General features: G+C 45.4%; 1 protein-coding gene across 1 annotated transcript in view; it reads right to left on the minus strand.

Moving 5' to 3' along the window:
• UBASH3B (ubiquitin associated and SH3 domain containing B) overlaps positions 1-22,860 on the minus strand; it is a 91,588-nt gene that overhangs the window by 12,116 nt on the left and 56,612 nt on the right. The window contains exons 2-9 of the mRNA XM_090027058.1: positions 17,059-17,112; positions 16,054-16,240; positions 15,076-15,274; positions 11,897-12,066; positions 10,372-10,580; positions 4,013-4,145; positions 2,558-2,678; positions 1,358-1,480 (exon numbers count right to left, since the gene is read on the minus strand). Coding sequence (XP_089883184.1) covers positions 1,358-1,480; positions 2,558-2,678; positions 4,013-4,145; positions 10,372-10,580; positions 11,897-12,066; positions 15,076-15,274; positions 16,054-16,240; positions 17,059-17,112 — 1,196 coding nt within the window. The remainder of the gene's footprint in view (positions 1-1,357; positions 1,481-2,557; positions 2,679-4,012; positions 4,146-10,371; positions 10,581-11,896; positions 12,067-15,075; positions 15,275-16,053; positions 16,241-17,058; positions 17,113-22,860) is intronic.

Consider the following 22,860-nt stretch of genomic DNA (forward strand, 5'->3'; position numbering starts at 1 on the left):
TGCGTGTGTTCTTCACAACACGGGTGACCCTGAGCCGCTATTGTGCTGACCATGTCAGAGGACTGTTGCCATGTGAAATAACAGCACCGGGATACTTCACGGTCACGGTGGTGTTCCTGCGGTTTTGAACTTCTGTCTGCAGGTGGCAGGCGTGCGGTGAGGATACAAACCAGTGGAGTTTGGTAATGCATGGGTTACACACACACACACACACCCACCCACCAGCAAATTAACCCCGCTGTTATATGTGTTGTGAGGTCAGGTTTTATTAGACTTCCCTGAGAAATGCCCCTGTAGCCTGACTGTCCTATCGTTGTGCCCTGATATACACTTATGTAAAAGGCCTATATTTTGTAAGGCAAGTAATAATGCTGCTGCAGTTTGTACGTGACCAATGTGAGATGCCCGATGTTCTCTGAGACTCGCTTCCTTCAGAGGTGCCTTGAGTTGGACGCTATGGGCGCTTATACACGTGCTCTGAGCGTGAGGGGCGGCGCTTTAATTAGAGCAGCTCTGAGGACCACTCTAGTTAAAGCACCCCAGCATCTTGTGCATCAGCATCCCCACACTTCCTCATGGAGGCAGGAGTTAAAGCTTCTTTGAGCTTTAGTTCAAGCACCCCTGTCACCACTTTGAAGCACGGGGATGCTGATGCACAAGACACCGAGGCTAGCTGGAGCACGGTAATTACCATGCTCATGCAGACTCAACACATTAATCGAGTCTGCTCCGATGCACTGCAATTGTAGTGCATGTGAGCAGCCTCTGCGCTTGTGTACAGGCACCCTGTAAGCTTGTGATGAAGGATTGCTTCTTGATTCAGCAAGCAACCCTCTTCCTCTCTCAAGCAGCATGCTGAAAGGCTATGAAATAGGAGAAGAAAACAACGGAGGGGAGATGTGTGAATGGAGCTGGACTGCATTTTGGTATAAACAGCGAAGCCTGCTAGGCAGATTAGAGCCTGTTTCTGCAGCAAACTACGGATCAAAGTTAAGTTTGTCAAAATCAAGTTAATGGTGCATTTTGCATGAGGCAGGCGTTGCATTAACTGTAGTACTTTCACTATCATTACTGACAGCTACTGCTTTTGCAGGGTAGCAAATTTACAGGGTGTTTTGGAGTGTTAGGCAGCTGCACTTGCAGCTGCTCAGATTTATGCCCTGCCTTTTCTGTAGCAATGGTAACTGAATGGGACTAGATTCTTTTTAGAGGGAGAAGTTTTCTAATGAGGGTGAAAATATTTGAAATTAGCCTCTGGTGCCTGATTCTGTATCACGCTTTCTCTTTCTTTTCTTGGCATGTGGGAGGGAGACATCAAAGCTTCTAGGGCAAATTGTCTCTGCTGAGCAGAGCTTACCGACAAGTCTTGCTTGTGTACAACCAAGCACTGTGATTGGTGCATCTTTTTCATAATCCCTAAAACCACCGCTTCTTTGAGGTAAACTGTGAGGCGCATTCAGGTTCGTTCGCATGTACCTTCCTATGAAGAGAAAGTTAGAAGCAGTTGCTGGAAATGATTAGATCAGAAAATGGCCTTCCATACCACACCTATTGTTATCATACCTCCCCCTCCATTCATAACTGTGTGCACAGCAGAGCTGGGCATGAAATGGCTTTCTGGTCCTAGCAAAGCTTTTTCAAATTGAAGATTTTTTTTGGTGCTGAATTAGGAAAGCAAGTCCCAATGTTTGCAAAAGGGCAAGTGCAAATAAATAAATAAGTTTGCAGGGTTGGCTTGATCAGAATGCATTGTTCTGAGGATTTCAAAGCAAAAGTTCATTTGAGATTAAAGAAACAACCAAAAAAACCAAACCCCAATTTTTTGCTTCAAGAATGTCAAAACATCCAAATGCTTTGAAGGGAGAAATTTGTCAACATCCGGGAGCACTTCCAGCTTCAATGAACTGGCACTTTTCAATGAAGACAGATTCCACTGAAAATGCCCCCAAAGTCCTAATGCTACCTACATCCAGAATAACTCTGGTTATTTTACAACTATCAACAATACAAAGACTTGGCATACACTAGGGAACTGCCCTAATTTCTACTCTGTGGCCGCTGAACAGTGTTACTTTGCTGATAGAAGCCCGAGCATAGATGCAGCAAACGGCTCTACATCATTATTGCCCTGGTGCAATGATGACAGTTGTCCTGACTGTTAAAGGCTACAGTGACTTTCTTTCTGCCCAAAGGGGTTGCACTGAACCACTGGTGGCTGAAATCAGGGCAAATGCCTTGGTTCACAAATAAAAATGATTATTAAGCAACAGGCAACGTGGCCGTGAATAGCCAAACCCAATGAGCGTGGAATCCTGCCTCGTTTCAGTCATTCATAAGGCCAGTTCTGGTGACCTGACTACACAGCAGGAGGAGGTCTGCTGGGATTTCAAACTGGCCCTTTCCTAGCCAGAAACACCCTTGAAAGCACTGCTAAAACTGTAGCACCACAAGTCTTTCCCAGTGGCTCGTGTTTCTGACGCAATCCAGCTGAACTCTTCTCAGGAAATTTCCACCACCCCCAAAATCCAGGAGTTAAGAGACTCATCAACTGACTCACCTTTGGCATCAAAGCATTGTGATAGCCAGTACTTTCCAAACACTACATCCATTCTCTCCCCATGCCGGCAGACAAAAAGGCACCGTTTCTGGGGCCCTGGCTGGCTGGTTACTCTCAGGGGCTGAAAGCAAAATGACAATATGTTTGGGCATCAAGTGCCTTTTCCACAAGTCCAATTTACTAATGAGATGAGGATCTGTCTCTCCTCTCATAACCTTCGGATAGAGAGAGAGCACTTGTGTTTCCACTGAAGTCACTGAATTCATACTTGGGTGAAACTTGGTGTTACAGAAAGGAGAGGATCGGGGCCTATCTAATCTTTGGTTAAACTGATGCTCTGAAGACTCAGTGGGTGGTCCACAGGGTCCCCTTGTAAGATGAGACTTCCAGCACAGCCAGAAGAGTTGTTGGACACTGACTGCTAGAGATTTGCCATTAAAACCACATCCAACCTGTTCATGTGTGTGCCTGCATGTCCCCCAAATGAGACCAAATTCCAGTCGCCGAGTACAGGGAGCATATTTCACTTGCGGGAGGGGAGCTTTGGGATTTCTTACAGATCCTTACTCTACTGATTAAAAACAGGGTAGGTAGGCAGGCAGAGCAAGAAGATGGCATGATGTAGGTATCTGCATTCAACACGCCAGCTGCAAAGCCAGTCAGTCCAACATCAAGACCCCAGCAGCTGCCTGTTAGCTTGTGGGGACAGCAAAGTCTTGCTGAATAGAGGCATTTCCTCTACAGAACAGGCACAGCAGAGGTGCTGTTGGTGTAAGCTCTCCTTGGGTAGTCCTGGCTGGGAAGTTTCCCTCCTACCCACTTCAACAGTTCAGATTTTGGCTCCCCTGCTGTGTGGATGGCTAGGCTGTGAAGGGGGAAACCTGTCTACTGGGAATGGGATCAAAAGCTGTTGGGACATGCCATCAAACAGCCCTTGGATTGTAACAGCTTTCCAGACCTAGGCCTTCAAACCAGCAGTTCAGCAGGGAGCGGCTCTGTCTTGGGCAAGCCTCCTGCGCCTTGAAATAGGCTGCCGCTCCACTTGATCAACTCGGCTACTACCCTATTTTAATCCATAGATTCTCAATATAGTGGAGAAGGACCTGTATGGTTAGGTGGGGAGAAGGAGGGGAGTGTCCCTGAGATTGTTTCCTGTTTTCAAATGGAGCCATGGTATGGAGAAGGCTGAGAGACCGTTTCTGGGGACCTGAGGTTTACTCAGCTGAAGAGGGAATGCAGACCTGAGCTTGCATGGAGCCTTTTTTTTTAAAGTAAATGATTTAAATGACTATAAAAAGCAATCTACCAAGATTCTAGGTGCCCTAATTAATGCATACTGATTATAAGTAATTACAAATCAATTGCTAATTAGTATCCAAAAGACTGATATTACCTCATTAATGCAATGAATACTACCACAAAATGGTTGCAGAGAACCGCTGCCATGGATCCTACCTGCATACTCTGACAGATGATAGTAAGTGGTCCCGTGTCCCCAGGTCCTTGGTCGTCTTGCTGCCTTCTCTCCAGAATCCCATCACTGAAGGCAAGAGCGGATGGGGAAGATGTGTTCAGAATTGAGTAAGATCTGCCAAAAATAGAAAGACACTGGTTTGCAACAGGAGTAAGGCTGGTTCCATACCTAGAAATGAGGGAAAGTTTATTTTTATTTACGATGAATGATTTCTGTTACTGTAGTCCCCTGGGCTATATGTATACCCAGTTAAAGAGAGCCCCAAACCCAAGAGCTTCAGAATTCATTAGAAAACCAACAAAAAAAATGTGGCGGGTGTCTTCATCCTACTTTACAGCATACATAGTAACGTGTTATGTTCACACACCAATTTGTGCAATGGGGCCTAATCTGATCCTGACTTTTAGCTGCCACTATAGCATAGGTGCTGTGTATAAATAACTTCCTGGTCAATCAGACTCCTTTTTCAGGGTCCATTACAAATTGGATACAGTAAATATAGCTGGAGAACATCCTGTTTTGAATCTTGCAAAATGGAGGATAAGCTGAAAACCAGTAACAGGCCACAAGATCTGAGGTGTGATTCTCATTTCGGTTGCATCAGGGAATTGTGAGTGTGTCCCAGTTTTATTACTAATGGAGGAGAGTGGTGATTCCCTTAAGAAAGTCTCCCCCTTATTGGAAAATGGCATGCAAACCTAGATCACCATCTTGTATTCTGCTCCATCAGATGTGAGGCTCTCCCACACAGACTGGCTAGTGAAACAGGACTGCAATATTCCCATGTTTCCAGCATTGTCCATAGTTGTTCCCATCTGCATTGGACACACTAGCTGTTTGTTCTGGCTAATGCTTCATTTTAAGTATAGCCAGGGGGACATAATAGATGGTTTTCTTCTTTCTCCAGAGCATACCAGAAGGCTCTTCTGTATGCTCTGGAGAAAGCCATCCTGACCAGATGCTCCAGGATTTGGACCAGAGTCCTCAGGAATAACTCCTGGCAGACGGTTAGTATCTCAACTAACCCTTGATGGATTGTGACACATTTTGCTGTACTGCTCCACCTTTGCTGAGTCATTACAGGGTATATTCCTGTAATAGATGCGGTCATCTGCTTTGACGGAAATAGCTGCTTCTGCTTTGTACTTTGAGTGCCTTAGATGCAGCAGGAGAAGTTTTTCAATTTGTTCCTTGTTAGGATGGACTCTCCCAAGGGTCATTCAGGCTTATGTAATGCCAATGACTCTGACAATGAAAGAAAATAGGTTGTTCTGTGTTTGTTAATAGGATGATCTTCTGCAGGACCTTATCCTTCTTGCCAGTTTTAAAAAAAAAAAAAAAAAAAAAAAAAGGTCAGTCTCAATGTCCCCTACTGCTGTGATGTTTGAATGCAGCTATGGGACAACGGCATCACATTCCAGACATACTGCATGCAGAAGCTCAACTGAAACTTTTTAATGAGAGCAATGTGGGGTGTGAGGTGGGAGTTGTCATAGCACCAACTGTAGCACCCCTAAACTCACAGGAAGGTAGTGGTACCTCTACTGGTCATGTGCAAAAGGAGTCTCAGAGGGGCTGTTATGGGGTGTTATGAGGACCATCTGAACCACCTTTTGAACCTCCTGCACTATCCTTCATACTTGAAGGAGATGCCTTCCAGCTCTGAGCACCCTAGAACTGGCTAGGTGAAGGCAGGGATTATTTCTTTTTGTTTTTAGTTACAGCTGGTTCTCCCAGGAGTTGGGCACATTCAAAAAACACTCCAGGAATTGTCCCTCTTTGAGGAGCCCACAGTCTAGGGCCAGAGAGACAAGACAGATAAGAGGTCAGGGAAAAGGGAGCAACTCCATACAATTTCTGTACACGCCAGTTCATTGCATGCAGCACAGGATTAGTGGGTCTTTAAGAGGAATTAAACACGAGCACAGAAACTCTGTGGATACCCTCAGGACAGTCGCATTATGCGTGTGTGTTTAAGTTCAGACTCAGTTTTGCAAGTGGTCTATTCTAACAATGCATTGTCCCAAAAGCCTGGATCTGAATATGCAAATTGCCTCTGAGTTTCATAGATTTGGACCAGAGTTTCATGTCTCTGATCCCTTTCCAAGTGCAGGTCAAATCTTTTAGCTTTTTGCCTTTAGCCCCTCAATAGCACAATGGCGATACTGCTGAAAGACAGTAGATGACAACCCCCCTCTGGGATTGACAGCAGTGCACAATTTGCATATCCTCAGCTCAGCTCCTAAAGATCACTATCAGCAGTGGCTTTTAGATCAGACTACCTTGTTCATGTCATAGTTATGTGATGACACTGGCCCAGGACACAGGATATAGATTTGTCTAGTCTTCTCCTTTCCCTTCACCTTTGAGCAACTGCTTCATCACTTCCTAGAAATACTTTCTCCATATATCCCAGCTTAGAGGGCAGGAGACACCATTGTATCCAGTCACAGATGCTGGGAATGGGTAAGAATAGTAACAAGGCGAAAGCTTAACGACTTAAAATATCTTGCTATGGTTGGAGAAGCGCCATCAAGATGACTTCATTGGTGTCTCCCTCGTTCTGCTTGTTACCGGAAAATAGAAACCATTGGAGCCATTTCAACACAGTCATCTTCCCCACACAGGTTGTTGTTTGGAAGCTGTCATCAAAGGCTTATGGTTTTTTGGCTTGGATGTTGGTGCAGAAAAAATATCTTTTGAATGATACAGGATCTGCTCCTTGCCTTCCCCATGAAGTGAATGCCAGCCATGTCCACCACTTCCTTGAAGGCAAACGTGACCTCTCCTATATCGTCATGGAAGGCTCCTGCAGTTCTGTAAGGCAGGACTCAAGGAAGGGCCTTCATGAGTTAAGAGGACTGTGTACCTGGAGGTGGAAGGCACAGGGGTTTCTTTCACGTCCACACTTGTTAGAGGCGGAGGAAGTATGTACCTGCCCAATGGATCCACCGGATATTGCATCTTGCAGAACCGGGGTCTAGAAGCGGAAGGATCTATAGAGGTCCACATGCTGCAGTACCGACTACTGTCTTGGTCGCTCCTGGCCTTGTTCAGTAAGCTCCGGGTTTGGCCCAGGGGATGAGAAGGAAGGGATCCATAGTTTCTAGGGTCAGGAGGGACCTGAACAGATCAGCAAGTCTGACCCCCTGCCCTGGGCAGGAACAAGTGCTGGGATCATAATACCCCAACCAGATGTTATGATCCCGGCGCTCATTCCTGCCCAGGGCAGGGCGTCAGACTTGATGATCTGTTCAGGTCCCTCCTGACCCTAGAAACTATGAAACTATGGATCCCTTCCTCCTTATTCCCTGGGCCAAACCTGGAGCTTACTGAACAAGGCCAGGAGTGACCTGACCTTTAAATAGAAGTTTCCTAGAAAAAGGAAGCAGAAATAGGAACCTATGCAGTGGCTAAGGCAGCGCTCCATAGACAAGAGACTGGAGAAGGAGAATATTTCTGCTTTTACTGGGGAGAGAAAGCTCTCCAGTCGCACACTGACCAAAACCTCCAGCCCTAGCAGGCTCTACCAAAGGTGGTGCTGGGCCCACAGGAATAACAACAGGTGGTTTTCTACTGTGCTGTCCCTTTAAGCGCACACAGTGCCAAGTGCCTGGTTTCTGTGGCTCCTGTTGGGGAAGGTGATGCACATAACTCGTTCTGCTGGGCTTTCCACTTCCCCTTAGCCTCAGACTGCTGCTTAGTGTGGAGAGCTTCTCACTCTGACTCAAAAGTCCACGAAGCGACAGGCACAAACGGGTGGTTAGGCAGTATCATGCTGACGATTCCCCTCCAGGAGGCATTTCTCTTCCCTCTTCTCTTTTTGGAGCATTGCCTAGATTCACTGCTAGCTAGCCCATCCTGAGAGTACTGGGGTGGTCACTATTGTGTAACGCATGGTAGAAGCTCTTTGTTATTGGTTAGTAAAATACTTAAAGATCTGGATCCACTGAGGATCTGGCAGTGGTCTTGGGCCTGCTGTCTGCTTCTGGTTCACTGAAGCAATTCAGGAGTCGACCGATAATTCTCCTTAAAGAGGGAGTGCGGGAAAACCTGCGTTATGAAAGGGTTGAGGGGGCTCTGGCCCATGGGGCGTGGAAAATCTTGAGGAATTAGCAGCTAAGAAACAGCTCCATTATCACCACGCAGCCATTGAATGAGGAGGGTTCACCTCTGGAGCTTCCTCATATGCAGCTCAGCTCTGCAAGCGGGGCACCACGCCCTGTAAAAGATCCCTCTGTACTTTGTCTGGCAAGCTTGCTCTCCTCTATGATGGCCTCGTGGTCTTCAGGAGATTCCACAGAGAAATGTCAGTTCTTTGGGACAAGATCCATCCTTCTGTTCTGTGTTTGTACAGTGCATAGCACAGTGGAGTCCAGGTCCATGACTAGGGGCTCTCAGGTGCTTTCATGAAAGAAATCACTCAATAAAACTCTTGACAAACATGCATGCCTTGCTGAACCGAATCGGCCTCTTCAAGGTCTTACTTTCCCGTATTAGTTGAGCAGGAAAGCATGTTTTCCGAGGAGACCTAAAAAAGTCAGGTTGTATATGTTGTATAAAAGCCCTTGTGGTACAAATTACCCACCAGAAGGCTGGGGGTTGTACCCTGGAGAGCTGTATTTCAGTAGTCAGATGTACAAGATGAACTTTGGGTATTCATTTGGGACAGCATCTGCTGTAGAATTGTGAAATATATTCATAGGGATGCACTCATGGTTCTTATCACCTTTCTCTGCAGGGATGCAACAAGTACTGCAAGAATTGCCCCGTATTTCCCAACTGGAATCCAGGTATCGTAGTTATGCCACCCATTTTAAACAGTGACAGAAGTGAACCGTCTTCCTGCATCTGAGCATCTCTGAAAGCCTGGCACCTACATCTGAACTCAGTGAATTGTATTGCCATTTTTCTCCAGCGGCACCAGCACAGCACCTCGGTGAGTATTTCCCTCTACAGTCATCTTCATTAACAACAGTGAAACATAGGGACTGTGCACCTATACAAAAGGTCTTAATGTCTAGAGGTTTTCCAGTGAGTATGACGATCCCAACCATGTTACACTGTAATAGGCTGCAGCCTGGGAGTTGAGCTTAACTTGTTCTCTGTTTACTTTTTGTTTCCTAAATGGCATTTTGTAATCTAATATGAACTGTGGGAATCTGCTGGGTCAAACTGGGCTGTTTCCGGGTATGTAGTCATGTTTTTGATAAATGCTCTATACTGCATGCTCTGATTCATTATTTATGTTTTTAATGGTAATCGGGGAACAGGCATTTCCTTTCTTCCCTTTCCTGGAGACAGAGCTACTGAAATTACTAAATGTTTTTGCTTCCCCTTCATTACTATCGCAATAAAATTTTAAGGCATATGGGCCCAGGCAGGCACTTTAAGAAAAACGTAGCATAAAATAGGGCAGCCTGCTATAGTTTATCCCAAAGGGGAAAATATGACACAAAGTGAAAATCCGCTTTGGTTGGCATGCTTTTAGGAAAAAAAGAATAGCTTTGCAGTGAAGGCCTGGAAATGTGCTGTGGACCATCTAGGTTTGCTTGTGACCTCTGCTACAGATACTGTGATTGACCTTGTTCAAGTCACTTAACTTCTCTAAGTCTAAGTAAAGAGGGCGGTTTTTCCCCTTATAAGGATGTTGAGGCTGCTGTTGTGAGGTGTGGAAATACTATAGTGATGGCGATGCTAGTAAAATTCTTTGCGGTACCTAGAAGTCTCTCCCATTTACTGACATGTACAAACTGTCCTTTGGCACTTGTCTTGCAGTGAAAGCTTGGTAGCAGCTCAGAAAAGTGCAGACTCCAGCAACAGCCCAGATACCTATAAAACCTGACCTGTGGGTGAAGCTTTGTCTGTACCAGTATGGGCCTTTGGGCTGTGGGGCATTCAGACCTCTCAAGCCAGAGTCTGTTTGCAGAGATTAGCAAACATTTGCCTTGACACTGGGGTTCAAAGTTGCACGTGGAAACAAGTCATTGGCTGCACATCTGTTACTAACCACATCCAATCTGATTAAAACTGAAAAGGCCCTCTCGTGCTTTTCTGCTCTTTCATTTCTTGTGTTTCTCTCAATGGGGAAATCTCGCCGGTCAGCATCTGTTTTTGTGTTTCGTCAGCTTCGTGTTTTTGGCTCTTCTGGGCTAATACGGGGTCAGAAATGGATTGCTCCAGTCGCTTTCCTGAGATTGCTTTTGTATGTTCACAGCCCTTCCTCTCAGCCTGACTAGGTGATACCTGTTTGCTCTATACTGCCTGCTGCACACCAGCAGCTGAATTCAGCCATCACTTCCTGGAGCCAGCAGCTGACATTGGCCCGAGCGTTGCTTACCCATGAAACACCCAGGTCCCGCACTCATCTGCCTTGGTGATGTAATTCTCGGGCAGTAGCCCAGAACAGCCAGTAGCTAGGGAAATGCCATAAATCCAGCCCTCGCTGGTACTAGTTTGCTCCACTGGGGACATGAAAATAAAATCCCCTGGTACCAGCTCGAGCTCGTCGTCATTCTGCGGGGTGTAGGGGTAGATCACTTGCAGCGTCTGGGGAAGGAGAGCAGAGAGCGCATAAGACATGCAGATTTCTTTGACAATGCAGAAAGACCAGCTCCTCGTCACCCCTTCCCCTGTTCACCACTGTCTACAGGAGTTAAAAATGAGGTTACAGAAATGAAGGATTGACATTATAAATGGCAAATCTTATGACACAAACATATCCCATTCGCTGAATGCTGCAAGACGGCTCCTTATGTGGCATGGCCTACTGCTTTGTCCAGTTCAGCTGTAAATGTCTGTAGCTAAGAGGCTGTTATTCTGGGGGAAACATTCAGATCTGTCTGTTGAGAAACTCATCTTGGGCTTCAAACTATTTCCCCGTTTCTTCCCTTGGCTCTTAGTCATATTCCACATTGGGGCACCCTAAGGGTTTTCCCCTTCTTTCCGCCCTGATTCAGTGAAACACTTAAGCACCTGGTTATCTTTAGGCATCCTACTGCTTGAACAGACCTCTTCCTACTTGAAAAATTAAGCACGTGCTTAAGCATAGTACTGGATGGAAGAACTAGATGTTCACACATTTCAGACTCCTGGTGATCATCTTCTGTATGTTTGCTTGTGTTTTAGCTGAAAGAGCATTCCTTTCTGCAGCCCCTTGGCTTTGAAAGTAGAGCAGCAAATCTTTGTCACCACTGGGCTAGCAAATTGAAACATGTTATATGCCATTTTCGGAACTGTTCACAGGTGCAGGGAGGAAACGAATGCAAAGGTGATGAGAACTGTGCCACTCAGATCATCTCGTTTCTTAATTATTTCTTAAGATGAGTGGGGTCAGGTTTCGAGGTGGGTGGAGAATTAGTGAGTAATTATAATTCTACTTCTAACAAGCACCATGATGAACACACACTTTCCTATTTATTTGCTCATGCATGTGTGTGCATGGATGCACAAGGTGTGCATATGCATGTTTTTGTGTGTGTGCATATCTTTTTATGTATGGTATTGTGCTTTTAGAGGCTATATAAGTACCTAATATATACATTATATAAGTACCTAATATATATATATATATATAGGCCATCTAGACAGACATATGTAATGTATTTGATAAATACGGATATGATCGAATGCTGGTTTGTCAATAAGAGCAAAGAGGACTGAAGGGGTCCTGGCCTTGGGACTCACAATCTGGGTTTGACTCCAGAATTTGAGTAAATTGCTGAATCTCTGTAAAATCCTTTGTGCAGGACTATGTGTTTGTCCAGAACCATGCACCACGGTGCCCTGATCTTCTAAGTGCTACACAATACAAATGAAAAAAGATGCTGCTCTTCTGGTTGATTTAGGATAAGGCCAACAATTACCTCATGATTAACGAATCTTATATCTCTGGAGAATATTGCAGCAACCCAGTCACATCCTAGCTTGACATCAATGTTCTGTGCTAATTTCTCCAGAGTGGGCAAGTGGCTTGCTTGGAAGTGATAGGCCAGTGTCACATGCAGCTGTTTCTTATGGGGCTCCACATGTACATCTGGAATAAGACAAAAAAATCAGGTCAACAGTGAACAACTCTTAAGATAAACAGCAGTGTCCCTCCCCCGTTTCAAAGGCATTAAAGTACTCGGCTTCCCAACACAGGGCATTTGGCCAAACTTAAAAGTTAGCAAAGGAAAACATCTCTCTGCATTACTAATGCACCACTTACCTCAGTCTGAGCCTTAAGATTTAGATTAGAGAAGCAATGGGTAGTAGTGAAGACAGGGGTGCCTTATAAAACCTTATGTCAACTTGGATTTGTTCAGTGTGGTAGGTGCTCTGGCCTGGAGCCACTGCAGGCAGGAACTCCTACAGCCCCCAGCTATAAAGTTACTAGTCTGTTGATTCAGAAGAGGCTCCAGCATCTACGCTGAAGGTCCCCGTTTTGCTCCTGTTTCATGGCCGAGTCACTGCCACTTGCCATACTTCTAAAACACAATTTTTTGGGAGTCAGAAAACTCAGGAGGTTGATTGGGATTAGGCAGCTACTGTAGTTTTAAACTCCTCTTGGTTTTGCAAGGTGCTTTGGAAAATATCATTTTCTAGCTAGAGGGTAACATTTTCCCTATATGAAGAGATGAAGAGCTCTCAGAAATAAGCAACTACGTGTGCCCCCTGTCTGTGGCATTGGCCTGATTTTCCAAAATGAGGTATGCCTACGAACTTGCATTGAGATTACTGTGATAATGTTGTATTTTCAGTGGTCCAGGGAATATGCCAGAAGTAATTTTTTTTGTGACTTATTCAGTACCTTTGAAAATCAGACTGTGTATTTTTTTGCCCCCATTAAAACTGTTTCCTCCTGGTCCTGGGGAACTGCATGCCAGTGTCTCTGTAGGCTGGCAGTGTACTATTCTGGTCATCTTTAAAACTTAGATTGGGGTGTATTTGGCTTCATCAGGGACTAAGTTCATGGGAACAGACTCCTGTGAGAGACTGTGCTATTTTCTTCTCACCAGACTCTGAGAACAGGCCGTCAGCCTCTGAACATATTTAGAAAAATAGGTGTTTGAAGCTAAAGGCCACTTCCTCCCTGTTCTGAGGACTGAGAGTGCTTCTAGGTCACTATCAAGTGAAGCGCTGGAGAGTCGAGATAGCCTGCGTGCATTTAACTACAGCACATAAATGTCAGTTGTGGATATGAACTTGTGTCTGTTCTACCTGGCATTGTGGAGTGCCAGACTGGCAGCAAGATCTTCCGTGGACTCGGAGGTTATAATATCCCTATGTGTATGAAACCATTATTCTGATGCATTTTAGTGCAGGTGTAAGACTATGAACATCTAAGGCTATATATATTGCTGCAACCAGCTGGCTGAAGCTGCATACAGAGTTCTCTGAATCTTTTCTCTGGCTTTGGAGCTCTTCAGATGCAGCCAAGTGGCACTCCCTGGGGACCACACACACAGCAACATGAGATTGTGAGAGCATGCTCTGTCTGTCCTGTTCCCTGCACCAGGAGATAAAGGAATCGGTTTGACTGCTGCTCTGCCTGTTGGTCACTCCCATGAGCCATGAGACTAGAGGATTTAAGGTAGATTTTCAATCCTTTGTACTATCTGAGTGATGAAAAAGGAGGTGAGCAGGCCAGGGAACCTACTTCACAACCTGAGGTGGTAAATTTGCTAGAAGGATGCAACAGGGGTGGTGGGGTTTCCTTCTACTTGTGGTGAAGCTCTTTACAAAGCTTTTGTAGGCCTTTCTGACAGAAATTTAGTAAGGAAAGTCAACGGTCTCTCAATTATTGATGGGGAAAGTTTTGTGTCAGAGTAGCTTGAGGTGGTATGCCAGGCAGGAAATGCTAAGCCTCATAGACAAAGCGCCTGTCTGAAAGGTTAAAGAACCACTAAATGTCAGCTTCCCTTTCAGGAGATAACACTGCAGAGCAAGTGTGATGTGCTCTTTAAACTGAAGACAGTAGACTCTATGAAGAAGCATTAAAAAAAAACACGGCACTCTGCGGGGTGCTCCTCTCTCAGGGTCTTTTGTCCCGGATGCTCTTATTTAAAAATCGGATCCCATTTCTAGTGAGTGTTATTTCTAGGCAGCATCAACACGTTTCCTTCTGAAAATGCTTCCTGAGGTACTGAAGAACATGAGTCAGAGAGCAAATAGGCCATGGAGGATGGCATCCTAAATTATGCGAGCCAAAGCTGAATGCCACAAAGGTAGGCAAAATATCCACCTTCCTTCCCCAGGTAGGACACCGTCCTACTATGTCTTAATACCTTTCATTAAACCAGTACTGTATCCTTTGGCTCGTCACTATATAAAGTATCATGTATACCAACTGTGATGACTAGTGCTATCCGGTAAAAAGGATGCACTTCGAGACAGCCATTATGGAATAAGTGAGGATCTTAATAAAATGTATGTGTCGTAGTTTTTGGCATCTTAAATTATAGTTATTCATTGGGCAAAGACTAATGTGTGTCACATACTGGTCATTTAAAAGGGCAGCCTTCATGACCAAACTCTTTCTTGGCATAAATGACATATCTCGACAGATGGGGAATGAAATCCATTATAAGAGAAGGGTATCATTATAAGGAATGATAGGGCTGAATTTAGTGCAAATAAAAAGGTGCCACACTGAGAGAGGCATGTCCCGAGCACCAGTTCTTTACATGGTGACTTCAGATGACATAATCTGAAATCAGGTTCTGGCTCAGAAGGGATACTGCCCAGGCAGTTGCAAGGAAAGTTGTTTCCAAGCTCCTCCATGAAAGTGCCTTGTGCTCGACTAAGAAAGACTACTTTTGGGGGAAATGGGTCAGTCTCTCTTCCCTACCCAACCTTAGTCCCTTCAAACTGGGCTGCTAATATTTTTAGCACTTGATACCTTCCGATGTGTTGTAAAGTAATTAATGAATTGGAATCTCCTTGGAAGATTTGAACAGCAAAGCAGATGCGCTTTACCAGGACATACTAGGAACACTGAGCACTAATTGAGCTATGATGGTCAAACCTCTAGTAACCGTCTTTGATATATCTGGCCACTCACCTGCTTTAGTCGCAGCTTCTGCAGCAAAGTCTGCAGCAAATTTCTTGAGGATCTCAGCACTCTCCTCCTTGACAAAAAGCCCAATGAAGTTTGAAGACGTGTAGAGCTCCAAAGGCAGAGGAGTGGGGAACTTGCATTTCCATCGCATCACGGTGGCCTGCAAGGTTTCAGTGAGTGCATCGACCTTGCTGTCTTCACACTGCCAAGAAATTCAGGACAGATGTTTTGTTAGGTACAGAAAATTCATTCCTGAAGGTATGAGCTCAGGGAAGAAAGAGTGGCCTTACGGAGATCCCCTTGAGCTTTATGCAAGCACCAACATGTGTGCTCTCCTGTTAATTCATCACATGGCTCACAGATTATCATTGGCACCTGGCACCCTCATCCCATTAGTGGTCTCATAAAATTAAAGATGCATTGTTACTTCTCTGCACATGCTATGGTGATGCCATTAGAAATGTATGTGAAGGTCATTTAGATGACACTGATGCTGGCCTGTGGTTTAATGCAGGGGACGCAGATACTAAACTCTACGTCTCTCCCATGGTATGCCAGTGGCTTACTGCGTGACCACAGGCCAGACACATTCCTGTTTGTGCCTTGGTTTCCTTTTATGTGAAATGTGGATAATGCTATTTTCTGCCTCAGTGGGGGAACTGGGTGGCTTAATTAGTGCCTTAAACTGAGTCCTGGATCTTTTAGGACTCCAATACAAGGCGTTGTCTACTACTCTAGTCAAACATGGGCAAATAGATTCCTCAACAGATTCCCATGATCTTATTCTGTTAAGGGAGACAGGCTTTTGTTTTTTCTTTGTAGGATCAGGCATCGAGTGATTTAGAGAAATCATTTGATTCTTAAAAATACCAAGCCACTCGCAATGACTTCAGGCAAGTTAAGCTATGTATTCCCTTAACAGGGCAGTGGTAGCTGACAAGTAAGGTACAAAAGTCAGTGTAATGAGAAGCACTGGCTTACCATAAAGAATTGGCAAAGGGTGATGTGTGGGAAGATATTGTGAGCTTTGTTCTTCCCACAGATCTGCTTTGACTGCTGCCAGAATTCAGAAAGCTTCTGAGACAAGGGGCCAGTAGGACGCAGGTAGAGGACGTACTCCCGAGGCAGGGGGTCATCAAGAAAGGGGTCACCCACGTGAGAGAACAACCTGCGAGAAAGGGAGATATGAGAAGATATGGCTGTTTCAGAAGGACAGAAACTTTCCTTAAGGGATCACTTTAACCATGCCATGGCCCAGGTACCATTGGGAAGGAAAGCAGACATTGGAATGGGATGCAGGAGACCTGTTTGGGCTCCCCGGTTCTGCCAGAGGCTCTATGTAACCTTCACTTGGCTCTAGATTTTCAAAGCAATTAATGATTTTGGGTGCCCAGCTGGAACACCATTTAAAGGACAGGTGCACAGCACTGACAATCAAATTGGGTGCTTTTAAGCTTTCTTAAGACAGTACCCCAAAATTGAGATGCCCCCAAAATGTCACTACTCGCTAAGCATCTAGGGTGTAAACTCACTTCTGTGCCTGAACTCCCCTTTCATAATGCAGGGGCAATACGTCTTTCTGGGACTGGGATTACATGCTGTCCTGGGGCAGTACCTGTGTCTGTCTTTGTGGCACCTTGTGAAATAGTGCACCAATTGTGCTAGTGTCCAGTAGCGTAACGGAGGGCAGGGGAGGGAACTGGGGTAGCAGCCTTGGGTGCTACCTTTGCATGCCCCACCCCCAATAAAAACAGCTGCAGCCACAGAGGCAGCTCATCACATCACTGATTGGCATCAGTCGCCTGACTTCCCAGGGCATGGAGCTGCTCTGCTATGCCTCTGCTCGGGTCCTCCAGGCACTACCATGATATGAATAAGTAACAAAGTTTCCATAGAAAACATTTCATGTTACAGTTGGCAAGTTACTTAAAATAAATCTTATCCACCGACTTAATTTTTTTTTAACATGTATTACTTCATACCAACCAGTCGCATGCTGCTTGCACACTTCTTCCGCCTGTGGATGCCAGTGCTTTTTGCCTGAGGAGAGGGGAAAAGAATATTTTGTTATTAGTTTTAACAGGATTAGACTGAACTAGTAACATCTGCTCTGCAAAGTGAATGGTGCAGTTATCATTAACACCAGAGCCAAGGCCTGAGGGCCAGATTTTGACTTAATTGTCACTGAATAGTGTCTGAATACCACCCCCTCCCAAAATCCATGGCTCTGCATGTAGAGTAAAACATGGGTGGATTAAAGTAATCCTTATTCACGGACTCACTCAGTGCACTGCTGCCACCTCACTATGTACTACGGTCTATTTTCCCTGCACCATGCTCTGGCCTGCAGTACTAGTGGTAGGGGCCATCCCCATAAAAGCAGCCTGCCGAGGGGGAGCAGGTCCCAGGCTGGAGGTTTTCCCTCTTTCTATGGCTACTCCCTTCTTCCAGGTGAGCTGTGTTCCTTGCCAGAGAAGGGACAACTCCGGCCCTCTGAACAGCAGCCTGCCTGTCACCAGAGAGATCCTAACTGGCAAGAAGGGAACAAGACTCTAGTCCTAACTCAGTTGAGCGCTGGGTTTATTCTCAGCAGTGGCAACACGAAAAAAGGGGGAACAGAGAATTCTGTTAAGCAAAGTGACTTCCGTAAGGCAGCAAGGTGAGAGCAATGACAGAAATGTGCTGGACTGAGCGTGCGACTGTGAAAACCCATTCTCACCGTTGCTAAGACTCTTGCTTGTGTGAGCTGGTCCATAATGCCCTGGCTCCTGGAGTCACGTGAGAATGGATGTTCGTAGCCCTCTGGGTTTTAGAAAAAAGCTAGAACCCAAATTGTCCCAGAAACAAGATGGCAAAAAAGGACTTTAAAAAATCAAAATCAAAATCTCAGGATTGATTTTAGCCAAGCTCATGATTTTTAAGGGTCTGACTCGGGAATTTTGAAGGCAAAGATGCTTCGACAGATTTCCTTTTCAAGAACCCTCTGCTGAGCAGTCGTGCTCCATCTCCAGGCTTTCGTTATGAAAGGGTTGCGCCACGTTATTTATAAACGCAGGGGAATATGGTTTCCACTGCTTTCAAAAATGATTTCCTGCTTCCTGCTTAACCCCTGGCTGCTCTTCTGGCCTAACACATGTCAAATCAACACCTTTTAAGAGCAGTACTGATATTGAGGAGAAGGTGCATAGGATCTGGATTTATTCTACATGCCCTTTATTAGAGATCCTTACAACAGAATAATAAACCAGTTTTGCTGCCAAATTGGTTTCTGCACGAGGACGCTGACCTCTGCTTTCTTACCATTTGGCTTGGAGTGCTTTGTGATCCTGGGACATCTTTATTTCAGACCCATTGGTACTAGGGTTTTAAAATGACCTACTTATCAGTTGCTTGCTCAACTAGAAAATCAAAAGGTTGGCTATAAAATGTGCAATTATCTTATTTAGTGTCCAGAAGAGCAGAGGAAGCCAACTACCACCAGGGGGCATAAAGGAAATACAGGGGTTTGGCTGCAAGGGCGTTCAAAAATGGCTAGGTATATTCAGTCCCTAGTAAATTGACTGTCTGTGCTCTGCTGTTCCCCTTATGCCTCCATCCTTCTCCCTTTTTCTTTTAATTAACAAACTTTAAATATATATGCATAGCCAGATCACTCCATTCCCTGAGCTGTCAGGAAAATACAGAAACAAAACAATCCACTGGCATTTAATGTATGGATATTGCACCTTTTTCTTAAAACAAAAACAGAAACAAAAAACATATCCCAGATGGAGGACATGAAGTATGGAAATGCAGGTATTTTTGGACTGGTCAATTAAGCTCTGGGACTCACTGTTTCAAGACATCACTGAGGTTGAGGTGCTGACATAATTGTGAATATTGTAACTAGATTTGGAAAGGAGAGACATGCTAGTGCGGTGGTTCTCAACCTTTCTAGGTTCAAATCACCCCTTGGAAAAGGTCAGCTTTGAGTTTTCACTTGTTTTTTGACAAGATAAAAATAATAGAATAATTCTTCTGTTGCAAAGAACTCAGAAAGACCACGACAGAGCAGACTCTCCTTAACACTATGGATTCCTATTTGAGATCCATATTGTGGCACCCTGGCTGAGAAGCAGTGCTCTAGTGTATCAAGGCATAAGCTGACTTTTCACAATTGTAAGTCAGGAGGAAATTTATCCATAATTTCCTACTGCAGGGTGCCTTTCTCTGAAGTCACTGATGTTGCCTGCTGTTGGAGGCAGGGTATTGGACAGAATGGGCCATTGGTCCAATTCAGCATGGCGATTCCTGTGTTTTGCACAACAGCTGGAGATCAAAGAGCACAGGTAGGAAAAAGTCTGAATAGCACAGACACAAAACCAGAGTTCCTACCAAAAGCACCACATGCAGCAGAGACCATGTCATTGTCCAAGGCTGCCTCTAGGTAACCCCATCATTTGGACTCAGTGTAGCAGTCTTACAAAGACAGAGGTGTGGAGGGGTTTCCACTGACATGTAAACCTCTAATTCCAGGAGAAGATCTTTGCATTTGAAACTCAGGGTCATAGGGAGATGGGGCCATTTCTCCCAGGACCACACACTAGAAACATCCTGACACAGCTGTAACATCTGATGAAGGTAACCACTCTTTCACATCTTTAGGGAATACAAGCCTCAGACAATGACCGCTATTATTTTCCAGATGTTAATTTTGCTTAAGCAGCTGCCTCCATTTCGTTCTGTGGTAGGACAGAACTGTATTCTGTAAAAACTTGGCTAAAGACAGGAACATCTATTCAGTTGCTGGCTGTGTTCAGATGACCCTCAGTTTAGCTATTGTACGTTATTATCTTATGGCTTCTTGTAAAGCAAAAACTTCCTGACATCTTTAGGCCCAAATGATCGTGTACCGAGCTGAAGGTCTGGAAAGAACTATATGCATTTTCCTCTGAGGGTATGGACAGTTGGATTTGATGGAAAAAATGGCTTGAAATGAATGTCAAGGGTTTGGGGTCAGGACTCCTGGGTTCTGTTTGTGGCTCTGGGGTGGGTTCATTTTGGTGGTTAGAGGAAGTGAATGGAGTCACTAATTTTCAATCTTGGTTCTGCCAATGACGCTGTGACAAATTGGCCGTGCCTGGTTTCCCTATCTACCCCTACTGAGCATTTTTGAAAGGCTTCCAATCTCCATTCAGGGAAAGTGCTTCAGCTGTGCAGGGTGTTGCCCACACACTAGAACGGGCATGTACAAATGAGAGAGAATAAAGCCATCGACTCAGCTGCATTCCAGCTCTTCCCAACCTCCCCATAAAAACATGCTCTTGTTTTGAAAAAGGAAGAGGAAGGAGCAAGATGATGGCACAGAAAGGGCAGGGTTGCAAATGCGTGATTGGGAAAACACTTCCAAGTCCTGTTGCTGTTAGACAACTGCTGTGGCATTCCCAGCACCTGACTTCTGGAAGGATGAGCCTTGCCTGCTAGACTGGCAGGTCTACCTGGGTGTGCTTTGTTTAATACAGCTGCACATGACTCAGACACTGAAGTGTCCAGTTTTCTTTGGAAAAGAAATCTACAATCTGAGGTCTCTGGATGCACGGCTGGAGTTGGGAGCGAGGGGGTAGAGCCACAGGTGGTGAAAACTGCTGTACGTCCACAACTCTCTGATCCTTTCTATTAACCAAGTTTCTAGCCCTCGATTTTTGTTTCATCCACTCTAGTTATACCGCCACTGGCTGTCCGAAACAGCTCCCCTCCCCTTTCTCCCTGATTGTTTACTAGGGCTGTGCAAAACACCATTGTTTCACGACGTCCGTTTTGCAGGGACAGTGTTTCGTTTCATTGTTTCGTTTTGTTTTGAAGCACTGTCCTGTTTCATTTAGTCCAAACAGTTTCGACTCATTTCGCCCATAAGTTATAATGGGGAATCATGAAAAAGCCTAAAAATGTTGTCATTTCTTGCCTGATTTGGATGCAGATTGCAGGGATGGTAGCCCCTTCTGCAGGCATGAAGCCTGCCAAGTTTCAAGGAGAAAAGCGCAGAGGTTTCTTGGAAACTGCACCTCAAACTCCTGTCATCCGCACGCAGCTCCGGGGGCCTGCACCCCCAGGAGGGCTGCGGGGCTGTGCTGGACTCCTCCCAGAGTTGCGGGCCCCTGGATCTGCACCGGATGACAGGAGGCTGCAGCTCCTGCCTGGGACCGGCGCTGGGCACAGCCTGCACCCAGCACTGGGCTCCATGGAGCTCAGCCCGACGGCAGGAGGTGGACTGCAGCTCCAGCTCTGCCCACCTTCCACTGCCAGGCTGCGTTTCAATTGCCTTGGCCAGCCCCAAGGAACGGGTGGGAGGCGGGCAGAGCCGGGGCTGCGCTCCCTATTAGGCTGAGCTAGATGGGGCTGCAGAGCTGCTCGGAGCGCAGCCCTGGCTCTCCCCTGCCTCCCACCACTGGGCTGCTTCAAAACTCGAAACGTTTCGAAACTTTCAGAACATTTCAAGTGCCCTCCTTTTGTTTCAAAGCTGTTTTGATGCTTTTTGATTCATTTAGATTTTGGTATTTCGAGCTCGAGACACGTCGAAACAGCTTCAAAACGAAATACTCGGCAACATTTCTCGCAGCCCTACTGTTTACACCCTTTAAAATGCTACTGAGGCATGGTTCTTCAAACCACAGACCCTACCAGCTAATGCATCTATTTCTTTTGTTTCCACAGTACTGGATTGCCATTTACATTAAAAATTTACTCCCTGCAAAGTCCCGCTTGCTTTGAAATGAGCAATTTCTCCATTGCAGAGCAAAGGCAGACAAGCTGGCTCTCACTCATTATTTACTCTCTCCAGACCCCAGAGTAGATCTTTGAAGGAGTCATGCACAATGTAGCAGGACATACGGTGCTACCACCCACCTCTCATTGACTTGTTCTTTTAATGAATCTATGTTTTCTTGGAACCAGTAGCACAAATACTGCTCTGTTGGAATTGATTGCAGCTCTCTCCCTGGTGCCTTTTGTACTCGAGGGATCTCAAAGGGCGTTAGGAAAACATCAGGCTGCGAGAAACGTATTCTTGTTTATGAGCTACTTCAAAAGGTGCCTATTCCCCATTCGGTTTTTTCAGGCAGTATAAACATTGCCCCCCTCCTCACTTTAATTTTTATTATGGGGAAATACAGTGTACTACAGAAGCAAAGGCATATTTTTATCACAGGATTTAGAGCAGAGAGGGTGTTTTCTTTAGCATTTATTTACCACTGGGAAAAGCCAGAAGTGCGGAAGGCACGTCTGTTTAGGCGTGATACAAAGAGTGAAGAATTTCCCCCTATTGCTCCGTTCAGCGTGCACCAGCCCTAGTATGGAAGGGACTGTTGTATGGGACGTTCAGTCTCTGGGAGGTCAGTATTTTCATATCTGAATGCTTCTGGTTATGCAGCTGTGTTACTTTTCCATCGTCTAATCAAGTGCCCTAAACAGTGTGGAAGCTAGTAGATGGCATGCAGCCCCTCTCTGAAAATCGGGTCACTTAATTAGGTGACTCGGGACTTGAACGCTTAACTTGAGGCACACAGGATTGATACTGTTGGCTCTGGATGCGATGGCTGGTTTTGTGATTGGGATACCGTAAGGAAGGAAACAGACTGAAATGAACTCATTTCTCAGAGGCCACCAAGCAGTCATTAAATGGTAACAGTTCCTGATCGCTGCCAGCTGTGTGTAGATTCAGGCCACAGACCTATGTGTGAAAGGCTTCATTTAGCATTCCTGACCCTTTGAGCCATCTGGTTCTTAAGCAACTGAACACAAGAAGTCATTTCA

The sequence above is a fragment of the Crocodylus siamensis genome, chromosome 14, assembly GCF_052110815.1.
Source record: "Crocodylus siamensis isolate JL-2025a chromosome 14, ASM5211081v1, whole genome shotgun sequence".
NCBI lineage: Eukaryota > Metazoa > Chordata > Crocodylia > Crocodylidae > Crocodylus > Crocodylus siamensis.